This window comes from Urocampus carinirostris, chromosome 1, assembly GCF_059441175.1.
Source record: "Urocampus carinirostris isolate Australia breed hairy pipefish chromosome 1, RoL_Ucar_1.0, whole genome shotgun sequence".
Lineage (NCBI taxonomy): Eukaryota > Metazoa > Chordata > Actinopteri > Syngnathiformes > Syngnathidae > Urocampus > Urocampus carinirostris.
This window is the reverse complement of record NC_142349.1, coordinates 9,040,020-9,064,757: the sequence shown is the minus strand read 5'-3', so window position 1 is coordinate 9,064,757 and position 24,738 is coordinate 9,040,020. Positions and strand designations below refer to the sequence as shown.

The window sequence follows — 24,738 nt, the reverse complement described above, 5'->3', positions numbered from 1 at the left end:
CCTCCTTTCGAATAAAAGGGAAAAAGGATGGCTTGTCTTGCTGTGAGCCTGCTAATACAATCATTAACTCTATTGTTTAGATAGATAGATAGATACTTTATTCATCCCCGCAGGGAAATTCACATTTCCAGCAGCATCCCTGCGCTGAGAACAATACAATAATAAAGCAAAAAGAATACAATATACAAATACCCAATGTGACGTGCTAATACCCACTGTGGCATGTTATATAGAGTATCTAGATAGTGCTACACAGAATACACATTGCAATAAAATTCGGTAATATGCAATGTAGGGGGTGTGGTTTAATGTGGGCCTTTACTCCGCCGGGTGGAGTTAAAGAGCCTCATGGCATGAGGAAGAAAAGATCCCTTCAGTCCGTCCGTGGTACAAGACAGTGACAGCAGTCTGTCGCTGAAGCTGCTCTTCTGTCTGGATATAATGCAGTGTAGTGGATGTGATGAATTGTCCATGATTGACCGCAGCTTTTTCAGTGCCCGTCTCTCAGCTACTGTTGTCAGGCTGTCCAGCTCTATGCCCACAACAGAGCTCGCTTTCCTCGCCAGTTTATTGAGACGAGAGGCATCCTTCTTCATGACGCTGCCTCCCCAACATGCTGCCGCATAGAAAAGGGCGCTTGCCACAACTGTCTCATAGAATATTTTCAGGAGCTTTTTGCAGATGTTGAAGGAGGCCAGCCTTCTGAGGACGTAAAGTCGGCTTTGCCCTTTCCTACATAGAGGTTCTGTGTTGGCAGTTCAGTCCAGTTTGTTGTCCAGCTGCACACCCAGGTATTTGTAGGTCTGGACAAATTCTACACATTCTCCTTTGATGGTTACAGGAACCGGGTGAGTTCTAGTTCTCCTGAAGTCCGCCACCATCTTCCTGGTCTTGATGGTGTTCAGGTGCAGGTGGTTTGTGTCGCTCCATTGGACAAAGTCCTGAATCAATTTCCTGTACTCCTCCTCCTGCCCACTTCTGATACATCCCACGATCGCAGTGTCATCAGCAAACTTTTGCACGGGGCAGGACTCAGAGTTGTAAGTCCGATGTATACAGAGTGAATAGGAACGGAGAGAGCACAGTCCCCTGCGGCGATCCTGTGCTGCTGACCACAGTGTCCGATGTACAGCCCCCCTGTTTCACACACTGGGGTCTGCCTGTCAGGTAGTCCGTAATCCATTCTACAAGGTGTGAGCTAACTCCCATCTCTAAACACAATTATGACCCTGATGTCATTTACTTCTGCTCCAAGTCATTTTTAAAATCCATTTTATATCCTCGAGCACTGCTACGTTCACTATTGTCTTTTTTAAAAAATACTATATTTCAAGTTTAACGAGTAAAGTTTGCATACAATCACTACTTACAGTTGTTTCTTTTACACCCCTCTCCTCTAGTCCAAGGAGCTTCAGGAGACAGATGCCATGAGCAGCCGTGTTTGGATCCTCACCAGCACTCATTCTGCCAGCAAGGTGGTGATCATTGATGCCAACCAGCCGGGTTCGCTTGTGGACCAGTTCAACGTCTGCAATGCTCACGTGCTCTGCATCTCCAGTGTGCCTGGTGAGGATGGCACCTCTTACCAGTAACTAGTTGACACATGGTATAATAATAGTCTGTAGTTTGCAATAGTCTGTGGTCTGTGCAGCCCTTTAAGACTTATTGTGATTAAGAGTTAGACAAACAAACGTGACATGACTTGAATTGTCTTGCATTACAAATCTTTTTCTGAGAATAACTTTAACCTTACCACTGAGGACAATGCTTGCATTCCCCAACTTGGAATATATACATTTGACTCTTAATGTCCATTTATGTCATGCTGCTCTTCAAGAACCTTTAATCCTATGGAAATATTGCATCCCTCAGCAAGCTGTGCGTGACAGAAAAGGAAAAAGAGGGGCTCTGGCTTCCAAGTCACTGTAATAAAGACAAACATACATGATAACTCTCCTTTCTTTAAAATGAGTTGGTGCTTATTTTACAGCACAAAGCTGTTTCCCACTTTAACAAACTCACCAGATAAAAGTACTTATCTTCCTCAAAAGCAATTACCTTTTTAACTCTTTATGGTTGCACAGACTTTCCTTGTTGCTTGAATTGGGCTGTGCTAACAGCAGAAAATGGGGAATAAGTTTGATTTCCCATGAATAGAGATCATGTTTTCATTATGTGCCCATACAGCTGCAAGCGAGAGCGATTATGCAGCAGGTGAGATTGTGTTGGATCCAGGGGATAGTGGTGCAGGTGGAGGTGAGGACGCCAACAGCATGGAGGGCATGTTGGCGGGTATCACGTTAGTGGGTTGCGCCACCAATTGCAGTGTTGCCCGCAGCAGCTGTTCCTCACGCACTGACACTCCCATCCTTGACAAAGGACAAGGTGTGTATGTCTGGAATATCTAAAGGTAGGATAGTGTCATTTCTGTGTTTCTTTTAAACAATGTTCTGCTTTAGCGCCAGTGGCTCCACCCACAAGCAGCAAGATTCACCCAACCCAGTCTGCTGAAGAGGCCACAGAGGCCACCGAAGTCCCAGAGTCAACCACTAGTCAAACCGTTCTTGGATCCGCATCATCAGGACCGTTCATGGAGCACGTCTTTACCGATCCACAGCCTCGTCCAGCGGACGTAACTGACAGGTTGAATTCAAAGGTGTCCTTGCACATCTAGTCAAGAAGTGTAGATCTGAGGATTATCTCTGCTTACTCAGGGTCACTACTCAATCCAAAGAGGAAACGTCAGTGCCTCCAGAGACAGAAGATTCTGGGGAAGAGGCCAAAAATTACACCAGCATAGCGCCCACCATGTGGCTTGGGGCCCAAAACGGCTGGTAAGTATGTGCATAGTCATTTCTGCCAACTTACTCCACCACGCGGGCAGCATGGTGGAAGACGGGTAAGCATGTCTGCCTCACTTATCTGAGGTCCTGGGTTCAATATCAGCTCCCGCCCTTTGTGTGTGGAGTTTGCATGTTCTCCATGTTCCTGCCGCATTTCAAAAACATGCAAGGCTGGTCGATTTTTGGGTCCAAATTGTCCCAATGTATGAGTGATCATGTGATTGGTTGTCTGTCTCTGTGCCCTGCCACCGGCATGCAAGCAGTTCAGGGTGTCCCCTGGGACGGACTGCAGCACCGCCACGTATCTACTTTCCTCACATGACTGAAAACACACTAAAACTCATTAATTGAGGAAGGTGCCATATTTTGTAGATCTTTTTCATCAATAGAAAACAATATTGCCCACTTTAATTTAAATATGTGTGGTCAAAAAGACTAGCTTAGTATTAGAATCGCTGATGATTTTGTTGTCTGCTACTAGTGACCATGATGATCCAGAGTAAGGCCGCAATGGGAAAAAATGAGATTGTTTTTTGTTTGTTTTTTAACAACAACAAAAAACCTTTACAAACAAATGCATGCGCCGTACACAATTTGAAATGATCAAAAATATAAAATACATAGGAAAAGTCGACATCTATTTATCATGCATATTTTCTGAAATGTGCTTGGTAATAACAGAGGAAGTACCATAACCTGAGCATTTGATTAATGCTCACTGAAAGGCTCTTAGTCCATATTGTTACTATAAGTAAATTCTTTACGTATATTTTTTGAGGATTAGCTTACCCTGTTGAATTCCCTGTACAATGATACCCTTTTTGTAAACATTGACCCAAAGGTTGCTGAGACTACAGGTTTGAAAGATGAAACCTGCACCCTTTTCACAGAAAATTAGAATATTTGGCATGACGTATCTCCCAAACCACTGCCTGGACTAAAAAATTCAGGTGTAATGTCGTGACAACAATTTAAACAAAGGACACCGAGTTGAATAAAAACTGGAATGTACTTGGTTAAATTCTCAGATTTTAAGACCTTCCACCTGCTTTGTGATCTCTGCTCTATAAAATAAGGGTGTCCCAAGATGTCTGTCTCTATGATTCATGTCTGTCACCCCAAGGCTTTACGTCCATTCAGCGGTTGGCAACTGGAAGAATTGTCTCCACTCCATCAAACTCAAAGACTCGGTGCTCAGTCTGGTGTAAGACCGGCATTAAGTTATTCTTTGCTCCTTTAAGGACATCTCATTTTTGTTGTTGTCTTGTAACTTTGGGTCTCTCCAAAGCTTTTCTGTTTTTCCATCGCAGGCATGTGAAGGGTCGTGTCCTGGTGGCCCTCGCTGACGGAACCCTAGCCATATTTCACAGAGCAGAAGGTGACTACTTAATTGTGTTTCATATCTTCTTTTACTTGCAATTTACCCAAAGCAAAGCAATGTCAATATTGGGCATTTCATTCACCACTAGACGTATTCTAAAAATAATGCAATGACATTTAGGAGCAACAAAATTCCAAAATAACCAAATAAACACAACACAAATTAGGTAGTGGGCAGCACGGCGGCGCAGTTCATGTCATGGGAACCTGTCGTGGGTTCAAATCCAGCTCCAGACTTCCTGTGCGGAGTTTGTATGTTCCCCCCGTGCTTGCGTGGGTTTCCTCCGGGCACTCCGGTTTCTTCCCACGTTCCAAAAACATGCATTTCAGGTGAATTGGCCGGTCCAAATTGTCACTAGGTCTGAATGAGCGAGTTGTCTGTCCCTGTGTGCCCTGCGATTGGCTGGCAACCAGTTCAGGGTGTCCCCTGCCCACTGCCCGGAGATGGCTGGGATGGGCTCCAGCCCCCCGCGACCCTAATGTGGATCAGCGGTACGGCTGATGGGATGAGATGAGATGAAATTAGGTAGTTTATTACAGAGCAATGTGGAAAAGATGGAGTCAATGGATCGAAGAAGTGGAAAAAATTGGGTCATTTAGTGTTTTTAGGGTGTGTCACAAGCAGTGTTGGGCGCATTACTGATAAAAGTAATTAGGTATAGTTACTAGTTACTTACTATAAGTCGCTCCTGAGTATAAGTCGCACTAGCTAAAAATGAATCACTAAGAAGGAAAAACATATATAAGTCGCACCTGAAGTATAAACCGCACTTTTGGGGGGTATTTATTTGATAAATTCAACACCAAATAAATAAATGTCATCTTAAAGTTTGAAATGAAAATGAAATAGAAAATAGCAGATTGAATAAGTGTATTATGTATGAAAAAAAGGAAAAACTGGAAAAGTGCATTCCGTGTAATAAGTGTATGGCATACAAATGCGCGGCACGGCAGCTGAGTGGTTAACATGTCGGCGGCACAGTTCTGAGCCTTTCTGTGCAGAGTTTGCATATTCTCCCCGTGCTTGTGTGAGTTTCCTCCGGGCACTCTGGTATCCTCCCACATTTTCCTTTATCTCTTCAGGCGTGGTGTATTGCAAAAATAATTCAAGAAATAAAAATGAATCACTCTTTTACTGTAAATTCTCTGTTCACGTTTGCCCCATTGATTTTGTTGTTCCTGTATAAGAAACACCTCCTACCTACTCGCTGCCTACCATTCGCTGCTGGTGACCCAGAAACAAATATGTGCGTATGAACTACGTGATTTCAATATTTTATTTTATAGTTGTAATTGACTTACAACACTTTATCCATATGCGTAACAGTACTCAGTATTGAGAAAAGTAATTGTGTTTCAGGAACGCGTTCTTTTGTAACTCTTCACCCCCAATACTGGTCATAAGCGAGTTTATCATCTTCATGCAGACGGCCAATGGGATTTGTCCAACTACCACCTGATGGACCTGGGCCGACCTCACCACTCCATCCGCTGCATGGCTGTCGTGCACGATAAAGTGTGGTGCGGCTACAAGAACAAGATCCACGTCATCCAGCCCAGAAACATGCAGATAGAGGCGAGTCGCTTTCGGCGCTTTCCCGCCAGGTTATCCGTCGCTAAACGTACCCGCTCGCTTGTCCGACAGAAGTCGTTCGACGCCCACCCTCGTAGGGAGAGCCAAGTGCGGCAGTTGGCTTGGATCGGCGACGGCGTGTGGGTTTCCATCCGGCTTGACTCGACGCTGCGGCTCTACCACGCTCACACGCATCAACACTTGCAGGACGTGGACATCGAGCCCTACGTCAGCAAGATGCTCGGTCAGAGGATGACGCAAAGATTGAATACGCTATACGAGTTAGGGTTGCATTTCAACCTTATAGTCACGTTCTGCCACCTTGCGATTGGCAGGCACCGGCAAGCTGGGCTTTTCGTTCGTTCGCATCACCGCTCTCCTGATTGGCGGAAATCGCCTGTGGGTGGGGACCGGAAATGGCGTCATCATCTCTATCCCACTAACAGAAAGTGAGTGTCCTTCATTTACAAATGAACAAATGAATTGGGGATGAATATGTCACATCACAGCAATTGTTCACATCTTAGCAGCCTCACAATCTTTGTTTTGTTTTGTGTGTGTTGTGAGTTTAGCGTTTTTACATTCCGGTGCCATCATTTAGCTCACAAATATAAACAGGTTGAGGAAAGCTTTAGATTCCCCTATTTAACACTGTTGAGATTTACCTTCAGACAATTCTCAATCACTGCAGAGTCGTTTGTGTATCAAATTGTACTTACTGAAATAGGCAGATGTATTACATTTGGGGACAAAAAGCCATTAAGATTAATGTACTGAAATAATGAGAGTTTTACTAAGTTTTAACTTTTGCAAGACTATTTTTCAGGATTTTTCACTAGTTTACCATACACAAATGGATTATAAGATTGGATTAGATTTAGTCAACATTAGCGCTTAAACAGTGAAAGCACTAATGAGATACGAATGAATGTAGTCCTGTGAATGCTGAGGTTTAAACTCAAGTTTATCTCAATTAAATACCTCAAGTTAAAGCTATTTTAAAGCCTCTTTAAAGCTTTAACTTTCACATCCGTAAATAGATTAAGTTAGATTTGCTTTAGTTTTAGTTAAAGCTTCTAACTTTTTAAACACTTACCTTATCAAATTGAATATAGATAGATAGATAGATAGATATATAGATAGTTTATTCATCCCCCTAGGGAAATTCACACTTCCAGCAGTAGTCTTGTTAAAAAATAAAATAATAAAATAAAAGATATAGAATAAAAAAATACCCTATATAACGTGTTGATAACGGGCATTTACTTGAGGTTAGAGCAAAAACATAGACATTACTTAATAGAGATATACACCTTATTTTTTCTCGGTTTTTCCTGAGATGAAACATAGTGTATTATTTATCTCCTTCTAGTGAAACAAAAAATTAATTCATTAAATTTAAAAAAATCAATATTCAACTAAATAATAAGAAAAGATATATGGACTAGCTTATAAGTGTCCCAAAAATGTGTATTTACTTTACATAACATGAGCTTTACAAAGAGGAGCTGACATGATTGTCTGCCATCTTTCTGCTACAAGTAGCCTCGAAAACAAACAAAAAAAACAATTGTGAAAGTCTGAGCAAAAAAAAAAAAGGTTTCTATAGTTAATATTCTTCCATGGGCTTTGTAGCACTACTTTTTGATTGCACTACACAATACAGTGACATCTAATGGTCAAGAATTACACAGTGTCCCTTTATTAAATCAAATTTATATTGTTTTTTTCCAATGAATAACTTTTATTTTCCACTAGGAGATCTAAAATAATAGACTGTCTCTTTAAGAATGGTGCTCTTAATTGCTACTGCGAAAAAAAATCAATTCCTTTTGTACGTTCTAAAAAATGATTTTCAATGGCTGTCACCTCTATGTTTTCAAGTATCGGTACTCTCACTAGCGTGACAGATACCAATATTGACCACTCTCCTTTGGTTGTTTTATGGGTAAAAACAATAATTGAATCTGGTTTAATTATAAAATATTTGTAGATTTGTTTCAGCATCATGTTTTTAATCAATTCATGGTATTGGTACTTGGTGTCTCATAATATTAACTGGTGGCCAAAGATTTGGTCAAATTTACCAACCTAAAAAAACAAATAATCAACAAAACAGCTGCCAAATCAATGTTATAATTATTTTATGGTAAATGTTTGTACCCTACTTATGCTCTCCAAAAGAAATATAGCCTTTTGGCTGGCTTTATTATTTCCATTTAGAATAAAAAGATCCTATCTGTGTTCTTCCACATCCTCCTTTTAGCCTATATTAAAGGCCTGTCAGTGTTATCCCCGCTTTCTCTGGTTCGTATTTCTCTCACTGTTACACTACTTTCTCCTGTCCTTCCTTCGCCTCCTCTTTTTCCATATCCTCTTCTTCTTCCTCCTCTTGTAGCGGTGGTCCTTCACCGGGGACAACTCCTGGGTTTGAGGGGTAAGTGGGAGTGCCCCTTCCTCCCGCTACTGGTCCTCTTTTACAAGTACCTGCCTTTGTGTCCCCTTTAACAAGTGAAAGAAATAGCCTCAAAGTTAGGGACGAATGAAAACAAAAATGACACTAATATGACCTTTTTTAGAATAAATTTGAACTTGTGTAAGCCAGTGACGTGTAACGACACCTGTTTCCGGTGAGGCACAGTCAGATTTACAAATAAATTGACCTACATACTATTCGTTATTTGATTGTCATGACTAGAAAGCAATATACAAACTGTGGCATAGGGAAAAAAAACTTCATCTCCTTACCTCAACTTATTAACTAAGTATTTACCCTGCTCCTTTTGAATAAATGCATAAATAGATAGGTAATCCTCCATGAGGTAAAAGGTCCATGCAACAGGAGAAAAATAGAGGTACTGGTTGTCTTAACTTGCTGTTAGCTTGCTAATCACTATAGTAACTCAATTGTTTGAAGCTGTTGGGGCACGGTTTCCTGCGGTGTGTCTTGGACAAGTACAACCTGGTGGCACCCATCCCTCTCCAGGCTGTTTTTACGGTAGGATTTGCTCTCTCACATGAGACAGGTGGGAAAAAGCCCAATCTGATACAGCTAGTCGAAACGGAAATAGCAAGGGTCACCAAACTATGGTCCGCGGGCCATATGAGGCCCACCAACTAATTTAATCCAGCCCATGAACTGCTTCAGTCAAACGATGACCTGTAGTTTTAGACATGTCCACTGGATGACGCCAAAACCAAGCACAACCCCCACCCACAGTAGCTGTATCTGCTGACTGCTATTTATCAAACAAAGACATTTGTGCCAACACCCATTTAGATGTTATTTGATTTAAAATAGAAGACTGTTTAGGGCAATACAAGTGCACTTACCTGGATTTTCTAGCCTTTGTCCCTGTGTACCCCAATAACACCTATTTTCTCTCATTGCGTTCATGGCCAATACTTAAATAGCCAGTTACGTTTTTCTGTATTTGCTTTCTATTTATCATATTTAATTTCATCTAATAAAACACGTCCGAAGAAGCCCTATTGCAGTGTCTGAAATAACGTCTGCCCGGGCGCCCGGAGTGTACATCTTTTACGTCGGGCAGACAACTTACAAAACATCTCCGCCCGGCTTTCCGACAACTTTTTCAAGAAAAAAAAACAAAAAAAAAAATTTTCAAATCAAACGTCTGCTTTATTCCGATTTCGAAATATTCGTTCGGTTTGGAAATTTCAGAATTTCTGTTCGTTTGTAAATTTGCATACCTGGCAGCCAATCAGAAGCCTTCATCGAATAACTTCCTGCTTCCAGACTTTACCGAGCATTATAAGGTCGTGCATTTGCATAACATTTTCCAAAGTAGACGCACAGAGAACACAAGAACAATGGATAAGCCAAAACTTCAGCCCCAGAAGAAAGATTCAAAAGAAGCTAACAAAATGTATGACGCTACAAAACGTAAACGTACATTAAAAGCATCGTGGAAAGAGGGATTCACGTGGCTTGTAGCAAACATTGCATGAATGAAGATTAGTAAAAACAGGTACATACTGATGGCAGGTGGAAAACAGATGTCATATACATGCAATGCATGTTCAAAGTAGATTTATAATAAACTTAATTTTAAAGTTTTGTTCTGTTATATATTCTGATTATCAATCCTTAAGACTTTGAAACAATAGGTTTTTTTTGTGATTAGTCCTCTTATTGTGTTTCAAGCTGTGAAATATTTGGCAGGCAACTTTTCAGAGTTGTCTACCCTGGTGTCCGGTAACTATTTGTCATGAGTTTCAGACACTGCCTGTTGAATTGAGTTTTTCAAAGCAAATGATCAAATTTAGTGGTTAAAAAATGGAAATATTACTTTGCTATTACTCTTAATTAAAGTTTTGTAAATTATTATTTGTATAATTGTATATTTTGTGTGTTTCAAAACCAATTGAATGAAATGGTCCCTTTACAAACAAATAGACGATAAAAGACAACTTGTGCTGGTAAATACAAACGTGAAAAAATGGATTGACTTGTGTCCTCTATTTTCCTCATGTATTGTCAAGGCATCGGATTTAAGACTCTCTATCGGCATATAAATAAAACTAAATACATCAATCGCCTATTTGTTCCTCTGGCCCCTGTGCAGTTTTTTTCTCACCAATGCGATGTAAAGCGCCTTCCCACTTTAAAGAGATGATACCAAATCCTAAACCAGTGGGGAATAATTCTTTCATTTCGAAATGTTGAGTTTCACATCATACATGATGCATTACAACACTCGTGGCTTTCATATTTCTGTTGAAGAAACAAAGTTTTTGCTGATGACGTTACGCCCTTTACATAAAACCAAGGAAAATGGTATGATATTGCAGATAATTCCTCTAGTTCAATTTATTTTCTTAAAAAAAGGCGAAAATGCATCTTATAGGACAAAATAGGTAAACTAATCAAAGTTCACAGAAGAAATCATTTCCTTAAAATGAGGAACACTATCTATTACGTCTTATCAAAGCGGCGCTGCCACGAGCGGCTGCCTTTTCCAGCAGCTGCCCAACTGTTTTATTGTCTGCTCCTATCTTCGGTGTTTTTTCTTCCCGTTTTGACAACTACACTATGGATTACTTCTATCCTATGGACATGGGTTTTAACGCACAAGAAATGCGTGTATTTCAACTCCTTGCCCTGAGGAATTCTCGTGCCGGCGTGATGAAGGGGCCCATGGTGGAAGAAAAGCCGAAGCTAGCGAAGCTAGCGAAGCGGCTAGCGGCGTTATAAGTCTTCGGTACCATCCGTAATCATGGTAAATGCGAACTCACGACCAAATAGGATCATCGAGTGCTTTTTGAAAACATCGATGCGCACAGGGAGCGCAGTTGCTGTGTTTTGCGGAAACGTGGCTCACGTTTAGCATTCCGGACGCTAACGTGTAGCCACCTGGAGAAATCCGGCTTCAACGTCGCTAAACAGAGACATGAAAGCCGGGGGGAATCGGAGAGGAGGCGGACTTGCTAACACGAGGTGGTGTATCCCTGGATTTTCACAAAGAAAAGATTTCCATCTGCCGCAGGAATGTCGAACTTTTGGACTGGCGTGACGTCATCCACTCCGCTACAAGCACCCTCGGGCATCATGTTAATCTGTTAATAAACAACGGGGTAGACTGCTGGAAGTGTGAATTTCCCTACGGGGATGAATAAAGTATATATCTATCTATCTATCTATCTATCATCTATCTTTCACAATGAATCCGATAGGCTCTGGTTTTCAGCAAACCAAACAATATTCACAATGTGAAAATTCAGCGATTTTGAAAAGAAACATCCAAAAATTGAGAAGATAATTAAGAAAGAAATGTATATCCACTGAATAAATATAATTATTTAATATATTTGTAAATGTATATTTCCATGATTACAAGTAAGGCAGCGCCTCACCTGCCTCCTGACTGCACGTCACTGGTGATAGCAATGCTTCTGACTGTGAAAGTTGTGGTGCATTTGAGGTCTATCCTCAAATATCTAAATCCCCAACTTTCAATGAGTAGCAAAACCCTCCCCGTTTTAAAGTTTGCCCAAATGAAACATATTTGTTCATTAAGAGGCTTCCTGTCATTTATGTTTGGAGCGTAATCAGCGTTAACATGCTAATTCAAAGTAGCAAAAAGTCTATGCTGTGTTACAGCCAACAGTGTCAACCTAGTGGCTGTAACACAGCATTGACTGTTAGCATTTTTGTCCAGTGGTGCTTAAGTTTCAATTCTCATTAAGCTGATTTGAATTCTGACAGAACTCCATGACACTTCCTTGGTTGCTAGTTGCCCTGCATGTTTTTCATGTCGGTATGGCTTGCTGCTCTTGCATGCAGAAGACGTACGTCAACTCTCATTTGCAATTACTGTTATTTGCTTTCTAGCTGTTATTTCAGCCTTTCAGTACAAACGTGTCTGGGTTACCAACAAATGTCAACTTTCTCATTCTCACACACGTTTGCTGTGTGGCTCTTCCAGCCAACAAGGTCTCTCCGACGTCATCGGGGGGAGTGATCCACGTGTACGGCGACGACGGCTCCGAGAAAAGTAACGGAAGCTTCATCCCTTACTGCTCCATGGCACAGGCGCAGCTCTGTTTCCATGGACACCGCGATGCTGTAAAATTCTTCGTCACAGTCCCTGGTGAGCTTTCTCGCTTCTGGGTCATAAAAAGGGGTTCACTTTTACACTACACTAAAATCATGACGTGGTTGTCTTAATTTCTGCATAAATTCACATACACTGTATATGAAGCATAAATAGACCCACCTTACAATAGCCCCTCAGAATACGAGCTACTCTAATTACTATAAAAATGTGATATGCGGGATGTCTTTTGAGTAAAAATCTTTCCTGAAAAGGAAGGAGAGGAAAAACAAGTTATGAGAATTTCCGGATGCTACCACGGCCGAGTGGTTGAGATCGCTCACTGCCAGCATCACCCCGATCCTGCGAGCTCACTCGTGCTCCCTTACCCCTCCGCCACCACGCATGCACCTCAATTTGTAACCACTGATTTCCTGCACTGTAAATGCTCATAATAAACTCGCATTTTATTATATTAATAACATTTTATTTATCTTATTACTGTATTTGTGTGTTCAAATGCTATTTGAATGTGTTTTAAGTGTTCAGTAAGATGCATTTTATAGCTATTTAGCACTAACCTAGATGTTTTTTGGAGGCTGGGAATGAATTAATTGCTTTTCAGTTATTTCTCATGGGAAAGATTTGCTTGGAATACAAGAAAATCTAAAGATGAGCTTGATCTGGAAAGGAATTCATCTTAATTGTAGAAGGGCCACTATTTTAACTTTTTTTTGCTATCAGGGAAAAAAAATTGACATTGCAAATGTTGAATTTGTCATGAATGTTGTCCTCTTACCTAATTTCCATTGTTTGTTGAAGGTAATGTTCTCGCCACACTGAATGGCAGCGTGCTGGACAGCCCCACAGAGGGGCCGGGCTCCACAGCGGCCCCTGAGACCGAGGCTCAGACTGTGCAAAATGTCTTGGTCCTGAGCGGTGGAGAGGGTTACATTGACTTCCGTATAGGTGAGCAGTCTTGAAGCAATTAATAAAAGGATTGAAAATGGTGGTGACTGGGGGTGAGGGTAAGGGGCTTTGGAGAAGGTCGACTTCCTTAAGGTTAAGTAATATTATCAAAACATTATAAAACCATGTTAATATAATGTCGATGCTATCTTACGCTGTATGAATATCATGGCACTTAAATGGTATCTACAGTCGTAACTCTACTTATGAATTTAACTTGAGCTGGGAGTAGCTTCGTAACCTGAAAAGTTTGTAAGTAGAGATGCATTTTGAATGTAAATGCACTAATCTGTTCCAAGACTTGCAAAAGTACAGGATGATATTTATATTTAAATCATAAAAGAGCATCAGAACATGAAACAAATACACGTTGAAGTCAGATTACCACACAATAAATATTATTATTTATATTCCCCAAAATTTTATTTTAAGGACATTCTATTGTTTGAGGTTCCCTTAACATGTTGAAACTATAACAGTTTCTCCATTAAGTATGTATTAAAAATGCCCTGAGTTAAAATAGCCTTCATCTGCTTTTATCTAACTTTTGTCAGAGCTGTTCAGGACTTGCAAAATTATAGGAAGCAGGAAAGTCTAGAAGGGGCCCTGGGAGTGATGTCATGCTTTCTGTTAGTGTAGCATGAAAATGGTGAACATAAAAAAGGACTGTTTATACAGTCTAAATGCCAACCCAAACCCCTCAAAAATATGACAAAAATAAGTTTATTCGAGCTCATCTTAGAAATGCACATAATTTTACGCCTACGCAAGCAGCTTGACAGTGTCTGCAATGAAGATTTAAGCCAGAAGATGGCGTTACAAACAGAAAATTGTGAAATTCCAGACTGCACCCTTAAGTAGACTCGAGTCAATTTAATAAAACCACAGCTCTCTGTAAGTGGCTGTTTCCTGGGCAGATTGCTTCTCCACCACGAGCAGTTTTTTTTTTTAGAGCGCACTTTTACACTTCCACCTTCGAAGCCAAAAATGTAAAAAAAAAAAAATCAGACCCTTCGGCTAAGCAGCAGGGTGGAATCTGAGATTTTGTGCTTTCAAATCCTGCCGACAACGCCAAATATTGGAAAATAGTTCATATTAAATGCTGGTGAAAGAGACACTGTGGTCTTGACGAATCTGGCCAGGGAAGAGCTGAGTTTATTGGTGGGAGGCTAATGTATACAAGATCTGGCTGTATAACAGTTTCCTCAAAAGGAAACACCAATCTGCGCACATCACAATATCTAGGGTATCTTGACCTTCATCGGTTACACAATGATTCCATGAAAAGTTATATACTGACTTGCAGATGTTCTCCTTACAAGTTTTAACGAGTTTTTCTCCACAATAATCCTTCAAATTGTAGCAATATGATTTGAATACAAGTGAATTTTTCCCATTAGTAAGCTGCTGTTTTCGGTGTCATGTGCTCAGGTGACGGTGAGGATGAAGAAACAGAAGAAGGAGAAGGCGAGGGAGCCTCTCAGGTCAAGCCTGCATTGTGCAAAGCAGAGCGAAGCCACATCATCGTTTGGCAGGTGTCTTACATACCAGAATGACTTCTTCGTTAACCTTCTTTCTCCGAGCGTCACGTGACTCCCTGGTCATGCATAAGTTCTCCCATGTAAATCTGACTGTACTAGCTGTGCATTGTTCCTCGTGCTCCCTCAACTACCTTTTACGCCTTGGACATTCTTAAGACTTCTGCCATGTTACTACCGTCCCCATCCTGGCATTTGAAATATCGTTGTGGGCCTTGTAAGCCAGCTCCATACCGTAAGTTCCTTCCCTTCACTATCTGTCGTGTATTCTCCCTCCCAGCATCTGCTTAGATATTGTCCTGCATCTACCCCAACAATTCCATCTTTCTTCTGTTTTCCCAAAAAACTTCTGAAAGCAGCTCAAAAAAAACAATCCCTCTACAGAAATGATTATATGTACCAAAAACATTTAAAGAAGCTAAGAATGACTGATTACATTTCAAGTTCTATTTCGTCCATATTAACAATTAGTGATTACTAATGGATGAATTAGATGGTGAAGGCATGTTCACCTCAACCTTAAAGATATATTTGGGTGAACCTGAATTTCTATGATGTTTAATGTAAGACCTGAAGGGCATTGTGGTGCTTGAGGTGACATAAAGCAGGTGAATTTGTGTGTACAGGTCACTGTAAATGTCTACAAAGCCCATTCTTGATATGGAAATTCATGCATTGATCTCTGTGGATTATAAAATATTAAACTTACATGTGTGGATACTCAGCAAGATTGGTGTGTGCTGACAAAAGATATCGCACTCGTACAGAAACTTCATAGAAAACTTTCATTTTAGAAAAACTATCTAAGTGGGTGTCATTTGTTGAGAAAAAAAAAATCAACTTGAAGTGGGTTGGAAATTGGAGACTTGTAAAAATAATATGTTTACATTTAAATAGACAATTTTGTTAGCAATGGCTAATTACAGAAAATAACTTGGCACACATAGTAGTTCTCTGTCAAACTTGTTGGTTGCTTTGTTGGATCCCTTAACCAGTAGGGTCATAGGGACAGCATTTACCATTGTGTGTCATGGGCAAGTACAACAACCCCCATCCCATTCCAGACCAACATATGTTTCCACCAAGTCTCGAACCAGGGACCTCTGGTGTGTTAGAAAAGTGTGCTAACCACTGCACTAATGAAACGCTAGTACTCAGGCAAAAACTGCAAAAAAAAATTAATTCAAAATTAAGTCCGTAGGCATGGAGCAAAATCTTCAAACTTAAAGAAGGAAGCACTTTTATTCCTCTGCGCTTTTGTGTAACATTGTAAGACGAGTGCTGAAAACAAGTGCTGAAAACAAGCGCTGGAGCTGAGCAGTTTAGTTAAAGCTTTTACTACAGAATATTCTGAGCACAACTGATCAGAAGTGCGCGGTCAAAAATGCTGACAATTATTTTTACACTGGGAGGGGAGCCGGACAATAAACATGAAGTAGAAGGGATTTGAGGTGGAGTATTCCCCAAAGCATAGTCTTTGTCCAAACCAGTTCTATTGGGAACTGATTTGACCTTCCCATATTCTGGCTCCAAAAAAACACAGCTGAAAGAATAGAAAACCTGTATACTTACAACCAAATTAATGAATAAATCATGAACTAGAGTAATTCTGACTAAAAAAGTGAAGACATTATAAAAGACTGAAATAACAAAGAGGTTATTCATAGAATCACGACAGTAGATGCTGTGACACATTTCAATATTACAAGAAGTTAATTGTGAAATGTATTATTTTCAATGTAGTTTTTGGCGTATCTATTTTACACATTTACTTAAATATAACTCATAGGGGTGGGACAATATGCTTTGGTCACGATTCTCAGCTGTCAGGATTCTCGATAATTGCGATTTTACAAGTATCGCGATTCGATATAGTTGATGATTGCGATTTAATTTGGTTTCCCAAAAAACAAGCAACGTGAATCATATACTTCTGGTACAATAAACCACAAATGATGTTCATACAATGCACATCAATCTGTGTCAGAAAGCTGAGATTTATTTCAACTGAGAGAATGAGAACATAAAATGTACACTGTGCAACTGGTTTACAGACATGGAATGTCTTGAACTGATATGCCAACGAAACACAAATGCGGTCCTTTAATGATCCGATTTGCAGTTAACACTGTAAGATGAGTCTCGAAAAGAAAACAATGTATAAAAGCAGCACAAGTGTAAAGTATCGAAATAAAATCGAGATCCTTCGAATCAAACGTCTTTCAAAACCCTGCTAAAACTTTGCTGTCCGGTTATAAAATACAGCATTTTTGCAAAAAAACTGCCTCTGAAAAAAGCAACCCATCTGTGAGCTTTAAAATGAAAGTGCTTGAAATTCAAGCTTTTCTTTCTTCATTTGCTCTCCCGCATTTTTAGGACGTCACAAAAATCGATTCCAGGTGGAAAGGTCGATTTGAAAAATGGCCAATAGTGAAATCACGATATACACACAAATGGATTTTATTTGGTCTCGCTCCTTGTAACTTAATAGACGTTTTCTGCATCTTTATTAGAAACAGAAGTCACGCATGGGGTCTTTTACGCTCAAATCTCAGTTTGTGGTACAAAAATACAACACGTTCACCCTTGTTTGAAGTTGCAATGATTGACCGATGACAAAGGCGAGAGGTCCTCCTCAGTGGAGCCACGGTGTGCTTTTGCTCTTCCACAGCTGGAGCTCCTTTTGCTTGAACCAAAGCAAAATTTCTTTTTGAGCACTTATCAAAGAGTCGCTGCCGTGGATCACATTCCTGCCCACAGAATAATCACCACAATCTTTAAATGTTTCACTCGGTTCTGTATTCTGTGCTAAATACTTTTCCAAAAGCAGTCCTCATCCTTTTTTTTTTTTTTTGTCATACCTTCCAACATCCACACAGAAGTCCCCACGAATGGTCCCAGGGAGAGACTCAGCCGGGTTGGTTTCGCCTAACATTTTGCGGGTGGTTTTGACCACATCGAGACCCTGCCAGACCTGAATCGACACATGGCTACGAATGAGGCGTGTACATGGGTCATTGTGATTTTCTGGGAATTTCTAAGAGGAATGATGTTCTCGTGGTTGACTGAGGCTATTTTAACTCAACTTATAATAATTACAACCTGGTAATAACATAGTAACAACATAGTAATAGTAATCGTTTTAGAAATGCATATTTCCTAAGTGGAGACACATTTTGGATTTAAAGACCTTTACTTGTTCTAAGCCCTGCAAAAATGTTCCCAATCAGTAGCCCATAGTAACTCTCAGCTTAAAAAGGTTGGTGAAGCCTGCTGTACAGATTTGTACATTAGTATAGGATGGGCATCTCACCATGGCAACGATTGGCCCAGACTTCATGTAGTGAATCAGTTCACTGAAGAAAGGCTTGTTCCTCAAATCCCAATAGTGGTCCATAAGAAGTTCCTCTGAGGCCTGGAGTAAAGTGTTGAAAAGGAAAAAAACAAAACAAAAAAGTAGCACATCTCATCAAGCACCTGCTGTCTTTTGGACATTAGATTTTGGGCTATGCTCGTCCATCCATATTAGACATTATTTTGTCATAAAATAGAAATTGGGTTGTGGTCAGTCCATCCAACGTGGACCAGATTTAGTCCAAAAATAGTCATCGTTGTGTTTACATCTTTTAACCTGGTCCAATTCGGCCCCTTCTCTTCTCAACCTAACAAAAACGTCTTTTGGATAGAACCTTTGGGTCTTTTTTATCATACAGTAAAACTCAGTAAATCAGGATCCGGTTTACCCGGATCTTCACAAAATCCGGATAAAAAGTTCAGTCCGGATGATTTCTAATGTATTTCTCACAAAGAAATTCCATGCATATTCCGGATATTAAAATCTGGATCTTCGGCTATTTCGGATCAAAATCCTAATCATTTCTATCCATACCTAGCCATGTCTAGTCCGGAGTCGTATTCCTAGTCGACATGCCGTCTTTGTCGTCTTCTTCCTGGAAAAGGCTGGAAGACGCAACTTTCCTGGAAAGTGTATGCCATCCTTTTGTCAGTAGACAAACGCATTTCTCTTTGATTCAAGTTGTGATCTATGCTTGAAAAATGACACCAAACGAGACTACGCTCAGTGTCACATCATGGCGTCAGTGAAGAAGAGGGGTCGAGAGGACCGGACATTAGAGGAAAAAATAAAGATCATACACTAGTGTGTAGAGCAAATAAGGCCAGCAAATAAATAACTTCCACCTTTTTTGTTTCAAATAACTCACTTTGGAATGGATGTAACGACTGTGTCCTCTTTTGTAGTTTACGGTTGTACTAATTCACCATAGACAATAATAAAATCTGATAACATGAAGTTTTGAATGTAATCAAAACGTCCAAAGCTATGTATTGATAATATAAAGTTTTCACCTGACGTAATTATGTCGATTGGAGGGGCATACTCAAGTACAGAACATTACGCAAATTTCTCACTTCTTTGTCTTTCTAACAAGATTAGCAACTTCAAACACTGCCCCCTTATACTGTGAGTATCATGTATCTAAGACCACACCCAAAGAGGCATGATCTGGTCAAATGCCCCTGTTCCAATAAAATGAGGAGCTGATCTATAGCTCGTCCTCTTCTCTACTGCCCCGCATGATGGCCCGCCAAGCGGCCGTGTGGGCCTGCACTGCTGCCTTGGGTCTAGCACGGTCCATTTGAATGGATTAACCGAGTTTTACTGTATTTTCAATGTCTTTCTTGCCGATGGGTAACATAGTGTGAAGTAGTTGACCTTCTTCACATACCTGCACAAGTTTGATTGCTACGAGTTGGAAGCCTTTCTTCTCAAACCGCTGGACTATTTTGCCCACCAATTTCCGCTCCACTGCGTCAGGTTTTATGGCAACAAAGGTGCGTTCGTTTACACCTGTCCAGCCTAAGGAAAAACAAACGCTATCGTCAAATCAAACATGGGAATTCTGTTTGACCTTGTTTGATAAAAGAGGTAAATCGCTTATTTTTAACATACAACCGTGAAAAAGAGGAGTTTGTGAAAGGACAAGTATGAGATCACGTGGCGCAAAATTTAGGTGAGATGGCGCCTAAAAATTGAAATCCGACCCGAACCCCACTAATTAACTGGATTGACAGGAAGCAAACCCAAAATGGAATATTTTTGTCGAGACGCCATCAGACGAATCAACTTGATAAGTTTCATCACTTCTCCCTACGAAAAACTTCATGGCCTGCAATTTTTTTAGTATCACTTCAGCCTGATGCGTTTTGGGCGCTTGTACTCAGCCAATTAGAACGCGAAGATGACGACAGGCGGTGGCTGCCAATTTAGGCCGTCTATCTTTGTATTACATGTGATCCACACGCTTGTACAGTATAATCTCTACTTACGAATTAGTGTTATTCTGTGAGTAGCTTTGTAAACTTGAAACATTCGTAAGTAGAGTGTTTTGTATCACAATTGGTTCGAGGATGTGTCTGGGGCACTTGTGACGTTGATCAGACGATTGGTAGGGGTTATGTTCGTCCCTTTTCCTCAGCGAAAAACTAAATTGGAAAAGTGTTCGAAGTAGATAAAGGCATGCTGTCGCCCTCACATTCAACTTAACGTAAATATGATTGATGGGAACCTGAACAAAGTTATTTATTATACAGTAAGTGTTTTTATTTTTATGAAATTAAAGTTTACGCTGCTGTTGGGTTGTTTATACCACAGCACCCTATAGAGTGCTTCGAGGTCCTAAGATTACCCACAATGCATTGCTTGCGGGCATTTTGGAAGTCAACAAAGCTTTTCACTTCATTCTTATTGTTCAGCGAACCAGTTAGATTCTACATTGTAATGCCGAATACGTGCGTTATTGTTGGCTGTTGTAGCCGAGGGGAAAAGGGTGGGAAGGGCTTCTTTAGACTTCCGAAGTGTGTTTACGATCAGGGGATTGAAGCTCAGGAGAAAAGTGAACGGCGAAGACGAATGTGGCTGGCAGCTATCAACCGGTCGAATTTGCCAAAGCTTGACTGTGTTCGTGTTTGTTCTGACCACTTTCTGACAGGTAAATTGAATTATTTATGATGTAGAAATAAATTTTAAAAAGGTTATGGGACATGTGTACTTCATGTACATCTGTCGACACCATTCAAGTAATTTTGAAAATCCTTCAGTTCACAAAAGAGACTTGGGTGGAAAATAAGATAGTTGACAAGTTCGATGTAAGTCACACACGGCAACAAATCGGGATCAGACTTCCAGTCCTTGATTTTAATTAGGTAGGGATCCAATTTTCCAATAAAATGCAACTTCGCAGCGTACCGCTCACGTGCTTCCTTGTCTAAACTCTCCACGTAGTTTTCCATAGTGTTGATGGACAAAATCCGTACACAAACGAAGCTAGTTGAGTAAATAAATAGACAAACTGAGTAAATATTTGCTCCTCTCGCTATCGCCGCTTGTAATCGACAGACTTCCAAGATGGCGGCACGAAGCCGTGTTACTATTTTTAGCACAGAGCTCGGAGCCCTCTATTAGCCTCACAGCACGCTTAGCTCCTTCCTGCCAAATTACTTTGGTATATTACCATGAAATAGTAACCTGGACACACTTTAAATTCCTGAATGGGTTCGTTCTGTCAAAATAAAAATAAAAACATTGTTTAAAAAAAAGCTACACAAGTTTTTTAAGTCAAACTTTATTTCCTCCTAACACTGATTTTTAATTGTTAATATTTTTTCAAGTGTCATAAAAAGTGTTAACATTTCATTGCAGTGGTAACTTGAATAATTGTTCAATGTTCATAAATTGTTTGAATTTTTAATTTTTTAAAAACGGCCTTTTTTGATTTTACATTTTTGAATTCATTTTCTGTAATATCAGCCTGTATTGACGTTGACAAAAATGTGACCCGCAAGAAAATCTGTTGTGAAAGGATTAAGTTATGATTTATTTTCAACGTAGATACATTGCATTAACAAGGACATTGACCCGACCAATCTGGCCGCCACGTGAATACGCTTGTTAGATAGCTGCTATGGCGTGCTGACGTGTGTTCTATCAACCCTTAGCACGCACGTGACCTAAATGCGGGAAAGCACCATGACGGACGGTAGTAACCCGTTGTAGACAGTGAATGGGGACCAGTAAACGTTACACAAAAACAGCTATACTATTCAACACCGTTGGCAATGACTAGTCAAGGTGGTTCACCTTGTCTGAAAGCACAAAGAACACTATTTAGAGAAACTGAAAATAGAATTAGCAATGCTACCTAACAAGTCATACAATCTTCCTCCTGACATATTCACCCTTCTAAACAAATCGCCTAGTCTGCCTGACTTTAGGCCACACCCATCTGTACCACTATATTGCAAATTGAGTATTCCCAAACACCGGTGATGATCTAAAAGCTTATACCAGTCTGGATCTTACTAGTTCTTCGTAGCAGGTACGCGTTACTCTGCTTCGTTTTGCCGACAAATGAACCCCCGGCGTGAAATGTCACCCTCACGCAGACGTTACTAAAACAAGTTTTTATAAGTTTTATAGAACAGTAACGCTCAGGGCTATTGCACCTTGTATAGAAATCACTTTTGAGCATAGTGAAAATATTGACTCTAAATGCCGTTTCATCTTCCGTTTATGGTAGAGCACTTAACAGTTTTCAATACGGTGGCTCAGGAGGTAGAGCGCTCATCTTGGGAATCCCGGCTCCTCCGTGTTACGTGTCGAAGTGTCCTTGGGTAAGACACTGAACCCCTAATGCCTCCAATAAGCAGGTTAGCGCCTTACATGGCTGCACGGCCGCTATTGGGAAATGTGAAGCACATTGTAAAGCACTTTGGGAAGTCTTCATTGACTTGAAAAGCGCTATATAAATGCAGATCATTTCAATACATGTGATATTCGAATAATTAGTTTTGAATCCCTGGGTAATCACAATAAAAGCAACTCTTTTTCGTAGTAAGAAATGACAACGGTAAGACACTAATGTAGCCTGTTAGCACTAGCTAGCCTATTACATTGAGTGTCTTTGACATGACTCGTACCAACTTTACATAAAATATGTCGGACACGGATCGGACGTATCTTATAAAAAATGTTTGCTTCAAATCCTAGAATACTTGAGGGGATGTCAGCCTGCCAGCATTGTGCCTCCCTTCATTTGACTGCAGATAAACATCGCAGTCTTCTGTTTTCATCAAAGGGAATTAAATTCTAAATTGGGCTTAGAAGCTTGCCCACTGGACAGGAATTTATCACCATTGTAAAAAGTGGTAGTTATATTCTTCTATCTTGTTTTTTTGTATTTGTTTCAACTCAACTGCCCATTCAACTTCCGTGCGCTCAAGTGTTTTTGGCTGTCCGCCATGGTTTCCATTCTGCCAGACGAGGCAACGTGACGTCACGACCAAAGGGTCAATACATATCTATGGAATACATTTCTATCTCTGCTGCGAAGCGTTTCCGTTCACCATGGAAACAGGTAGCCAGAAAATGGCTGCCACGTCCCAGAATTCCACGCGGTTCCCAAAAAGTTCACCGGGCAAGCCAAACACGCTCTATAAACCCAGTAAAAATGCGAACCTTTCACCAGATGTAAGCAGGTATTCGTTGACAAGCGTGGAGGGTTAAAAATTAGTTCAACACCCACCTGACTGCAACATTTGCGAAAACAGAGAAAGAAAAAGGCATATCATTGTGGCTATGTGATCAACGACTACGATGAGAGAAATACACTGGGTTCGCGCACGCGCCTCGTCATACTTTCCCTCTCAGAATCCTTGCAGCAACATAAACAAATGCAAGCTATATGTTCTAAGTTGTCAATATTTCACATAGTTAATACAACAACAACCAATAATATCAAATATCAAATGGTGATACAATTGAAATTTGACTGTTTTTACAAGGCACGAGAGTCATAGCTCAACATTATATATTTGCCATCTTCCGGGACTTTTTGACAGCAGTGCGGGAATATGTATGAATTACAATAAAACACATTTTGTAACTTCGAACGCTGAATCCTGTTCCCACATGAAATGAATACCGTTTGGACACGATTTTAAGGTGTTGAATAAATTGTGTAACACATTTTTCTATCCCCTTTTTATCCACACTTTTGGTTTGAACAAATTTATTGACACTAAAAACAGAAAACAATCATGACAATCTCAACAGCAATTAAGCACATTCACGATATTATATTCCAATATTACGTTTTAAACAGCAAACATAAAGTGAGGTTTGAACAAACCTTCTCGAAAATCTATCATATTCACAATTTCATTATATAACATCTTTGTTAGTGTCAATAGATCCGTCCAGGCCAAAGTCGATTGTTCTCGGTCTGAACAAATCCACCGACACCAACAGCAGCAAAACACAGCCATCAAGCATATTCACAATTTTTTATATTTGACAATATGACGTGACGATATGACGTTTTAACATTTTTTCCTGACATTTCCAACATCAATTAAACAATTTCAGAGTTATTTTCTTTTAACAGTAGTTAACCAGCGTGTAAAAGGCAATACTATTGTGCAAGGGCATAGCTCTGCCATCCTACCCTCCCAAGCAGCATTCTTCCAGTCCTCTGTGTGGGTCCTTTTCCTTCTGCGTGGGTCCTCTCCCTTCTGGGTTCCACAACCCAGGCCGTTGCTGCCGGGACTCCCACAGCGTAGCTCCGGCTCCCCCCTCCGGGTGGGTACAGACGAGTCTTCTTTATGGCTGCGTCCTAGGCCCGCCGCTCGCAGATTGTATGGTATCTGCAGCCATTTGGAGCACAGCCACGGGGGGGATCTGCCTGCACCTCCATACCAGCAGGTTTCTGGAGGTCCAGATGGCGTCCTTGATGGCGGCGAGAGTGAGCCAGTCCCTGGCAAAGTCGTTCCGATGTCTCCTCGACCGACTCACCCCGTAA

The 24,738-nt window shown here is 40.6% G+C and overlaps 2 protein-coding genes across 3 annotated transcripts in view; one reads left to right on the top strand and one right to left on the bottom strand.

The window, feature by feature from the left end:
* Positions 1–15,584, top strand: part of mapk8ip3 (mitogen-activated protein kinase 8 interacting protein 3) — a 41,679-nt gene extending 26,095 nt beyond the window's left edge. The window contains exons 23-35 of the mRNA XM_088322210.1: positions 1,401–1,566; positions 2,188–2,385; positions 2,460–2,643; positions 2,715–2,834; positions 3,967–4,047; positions 4,154–4,221; positions 5,651–5,799; positions 5,869–6,040; positions 6,132–6,245; positions 8,195–8,233; positions 12,246–12,410; positions 13,176–13,322; positions 14,754–15,584. Of these exons, the coding sequence (XP_088178336.1) occupies positions 1,401–1,566; positions 2,188–2,385; positions 2,460–2,643; positions 2,715–2,834; positions 3,967–4,047; positions 4,154–4,221; positions 5,651–5,799; positions 5,869–6,040; positions 6,132–6,245; positions 8,195–8,233; positions 12,246–12,410; positions 13,176–13,322; positions 14,754–14,878 (1,728 nt within the window). The 3' untranslated portion in view covers positions 14,879–15,584. The remainder of the gene's footprint in view (positions 1–1,400; positions 1,567–2,187; positions 2,386–2,459; positions 2,644–2,714; positions 2,835–3,966; positions 4,048–4,153; positions 4,222–5,650; positions 5,800–5,868; positions 6,041–6,131; positions 6,246–8,194; positions 8,234–12,245; positions 12,411–13,175; positions 13,323–14,753) is intronic.
* Positions 15,585–17,304: 1,720 nt separating this feature from the next.
* On the bottom strand, positions 17,305–23,577 carry nme3 (NME/NM23 nucleoside diphosphate kinase 3). Of its 2 annotated transcripts, none has more exons than XM_088322103.1 (5): positions 23,464–23,577; positions 19,609–19,739; positions 18,174–18,275; positions 17,722–17,834; positions 17,305–17,610 (listed from the first exon to the last, which is right to left on the bottom strand). In XM_088322103.1, exons 1-5 carry the CDS (start codon positions 23,507–23,509, stop codon positions 17,496–17,498), a joined length of 507 nt encoding a protein of 168 aa, XP_088178229.1. In that variant the 5' UTR covers positions 23,510–23,577; the 3' UTR covers positions 17,305–17,495. The 2 variants fall into 2 exon arrangements, with proteins under 2 accessions (XP_088178229.1, XP_088178152.1); XM_088322026.1 differs by lacking the exon at positions 23,464–23,577 and adding an exon at positions 22,954–23,230.
* Positions 23,578–24,738: the final 1,161 nt, after the last annotated feature.

Coding starts and splice junctions, on each gene's coding strand:
- nme3 (XM_088322026.1), bottom strand. CDS start 23,011: ATGAAAACAGAAGACTGCGATGTTTATCTGCAGTCAAATGAAGGGAGG. Junction 19,740..22,953: donor TGAAGGGAGGCACAATGCTG/GCAGGCTGACAT, acceptor GTTTTTCCTTAG/GCTGGACAGGTGTAAACGAA. Junction 18,276..19,608: donor TAGCAATCAAACTTGTGCAG/GTATGTGAAGAA, acceptor ACTTTACTCCAG/GCCTCAGAGGAACTTCTTAT.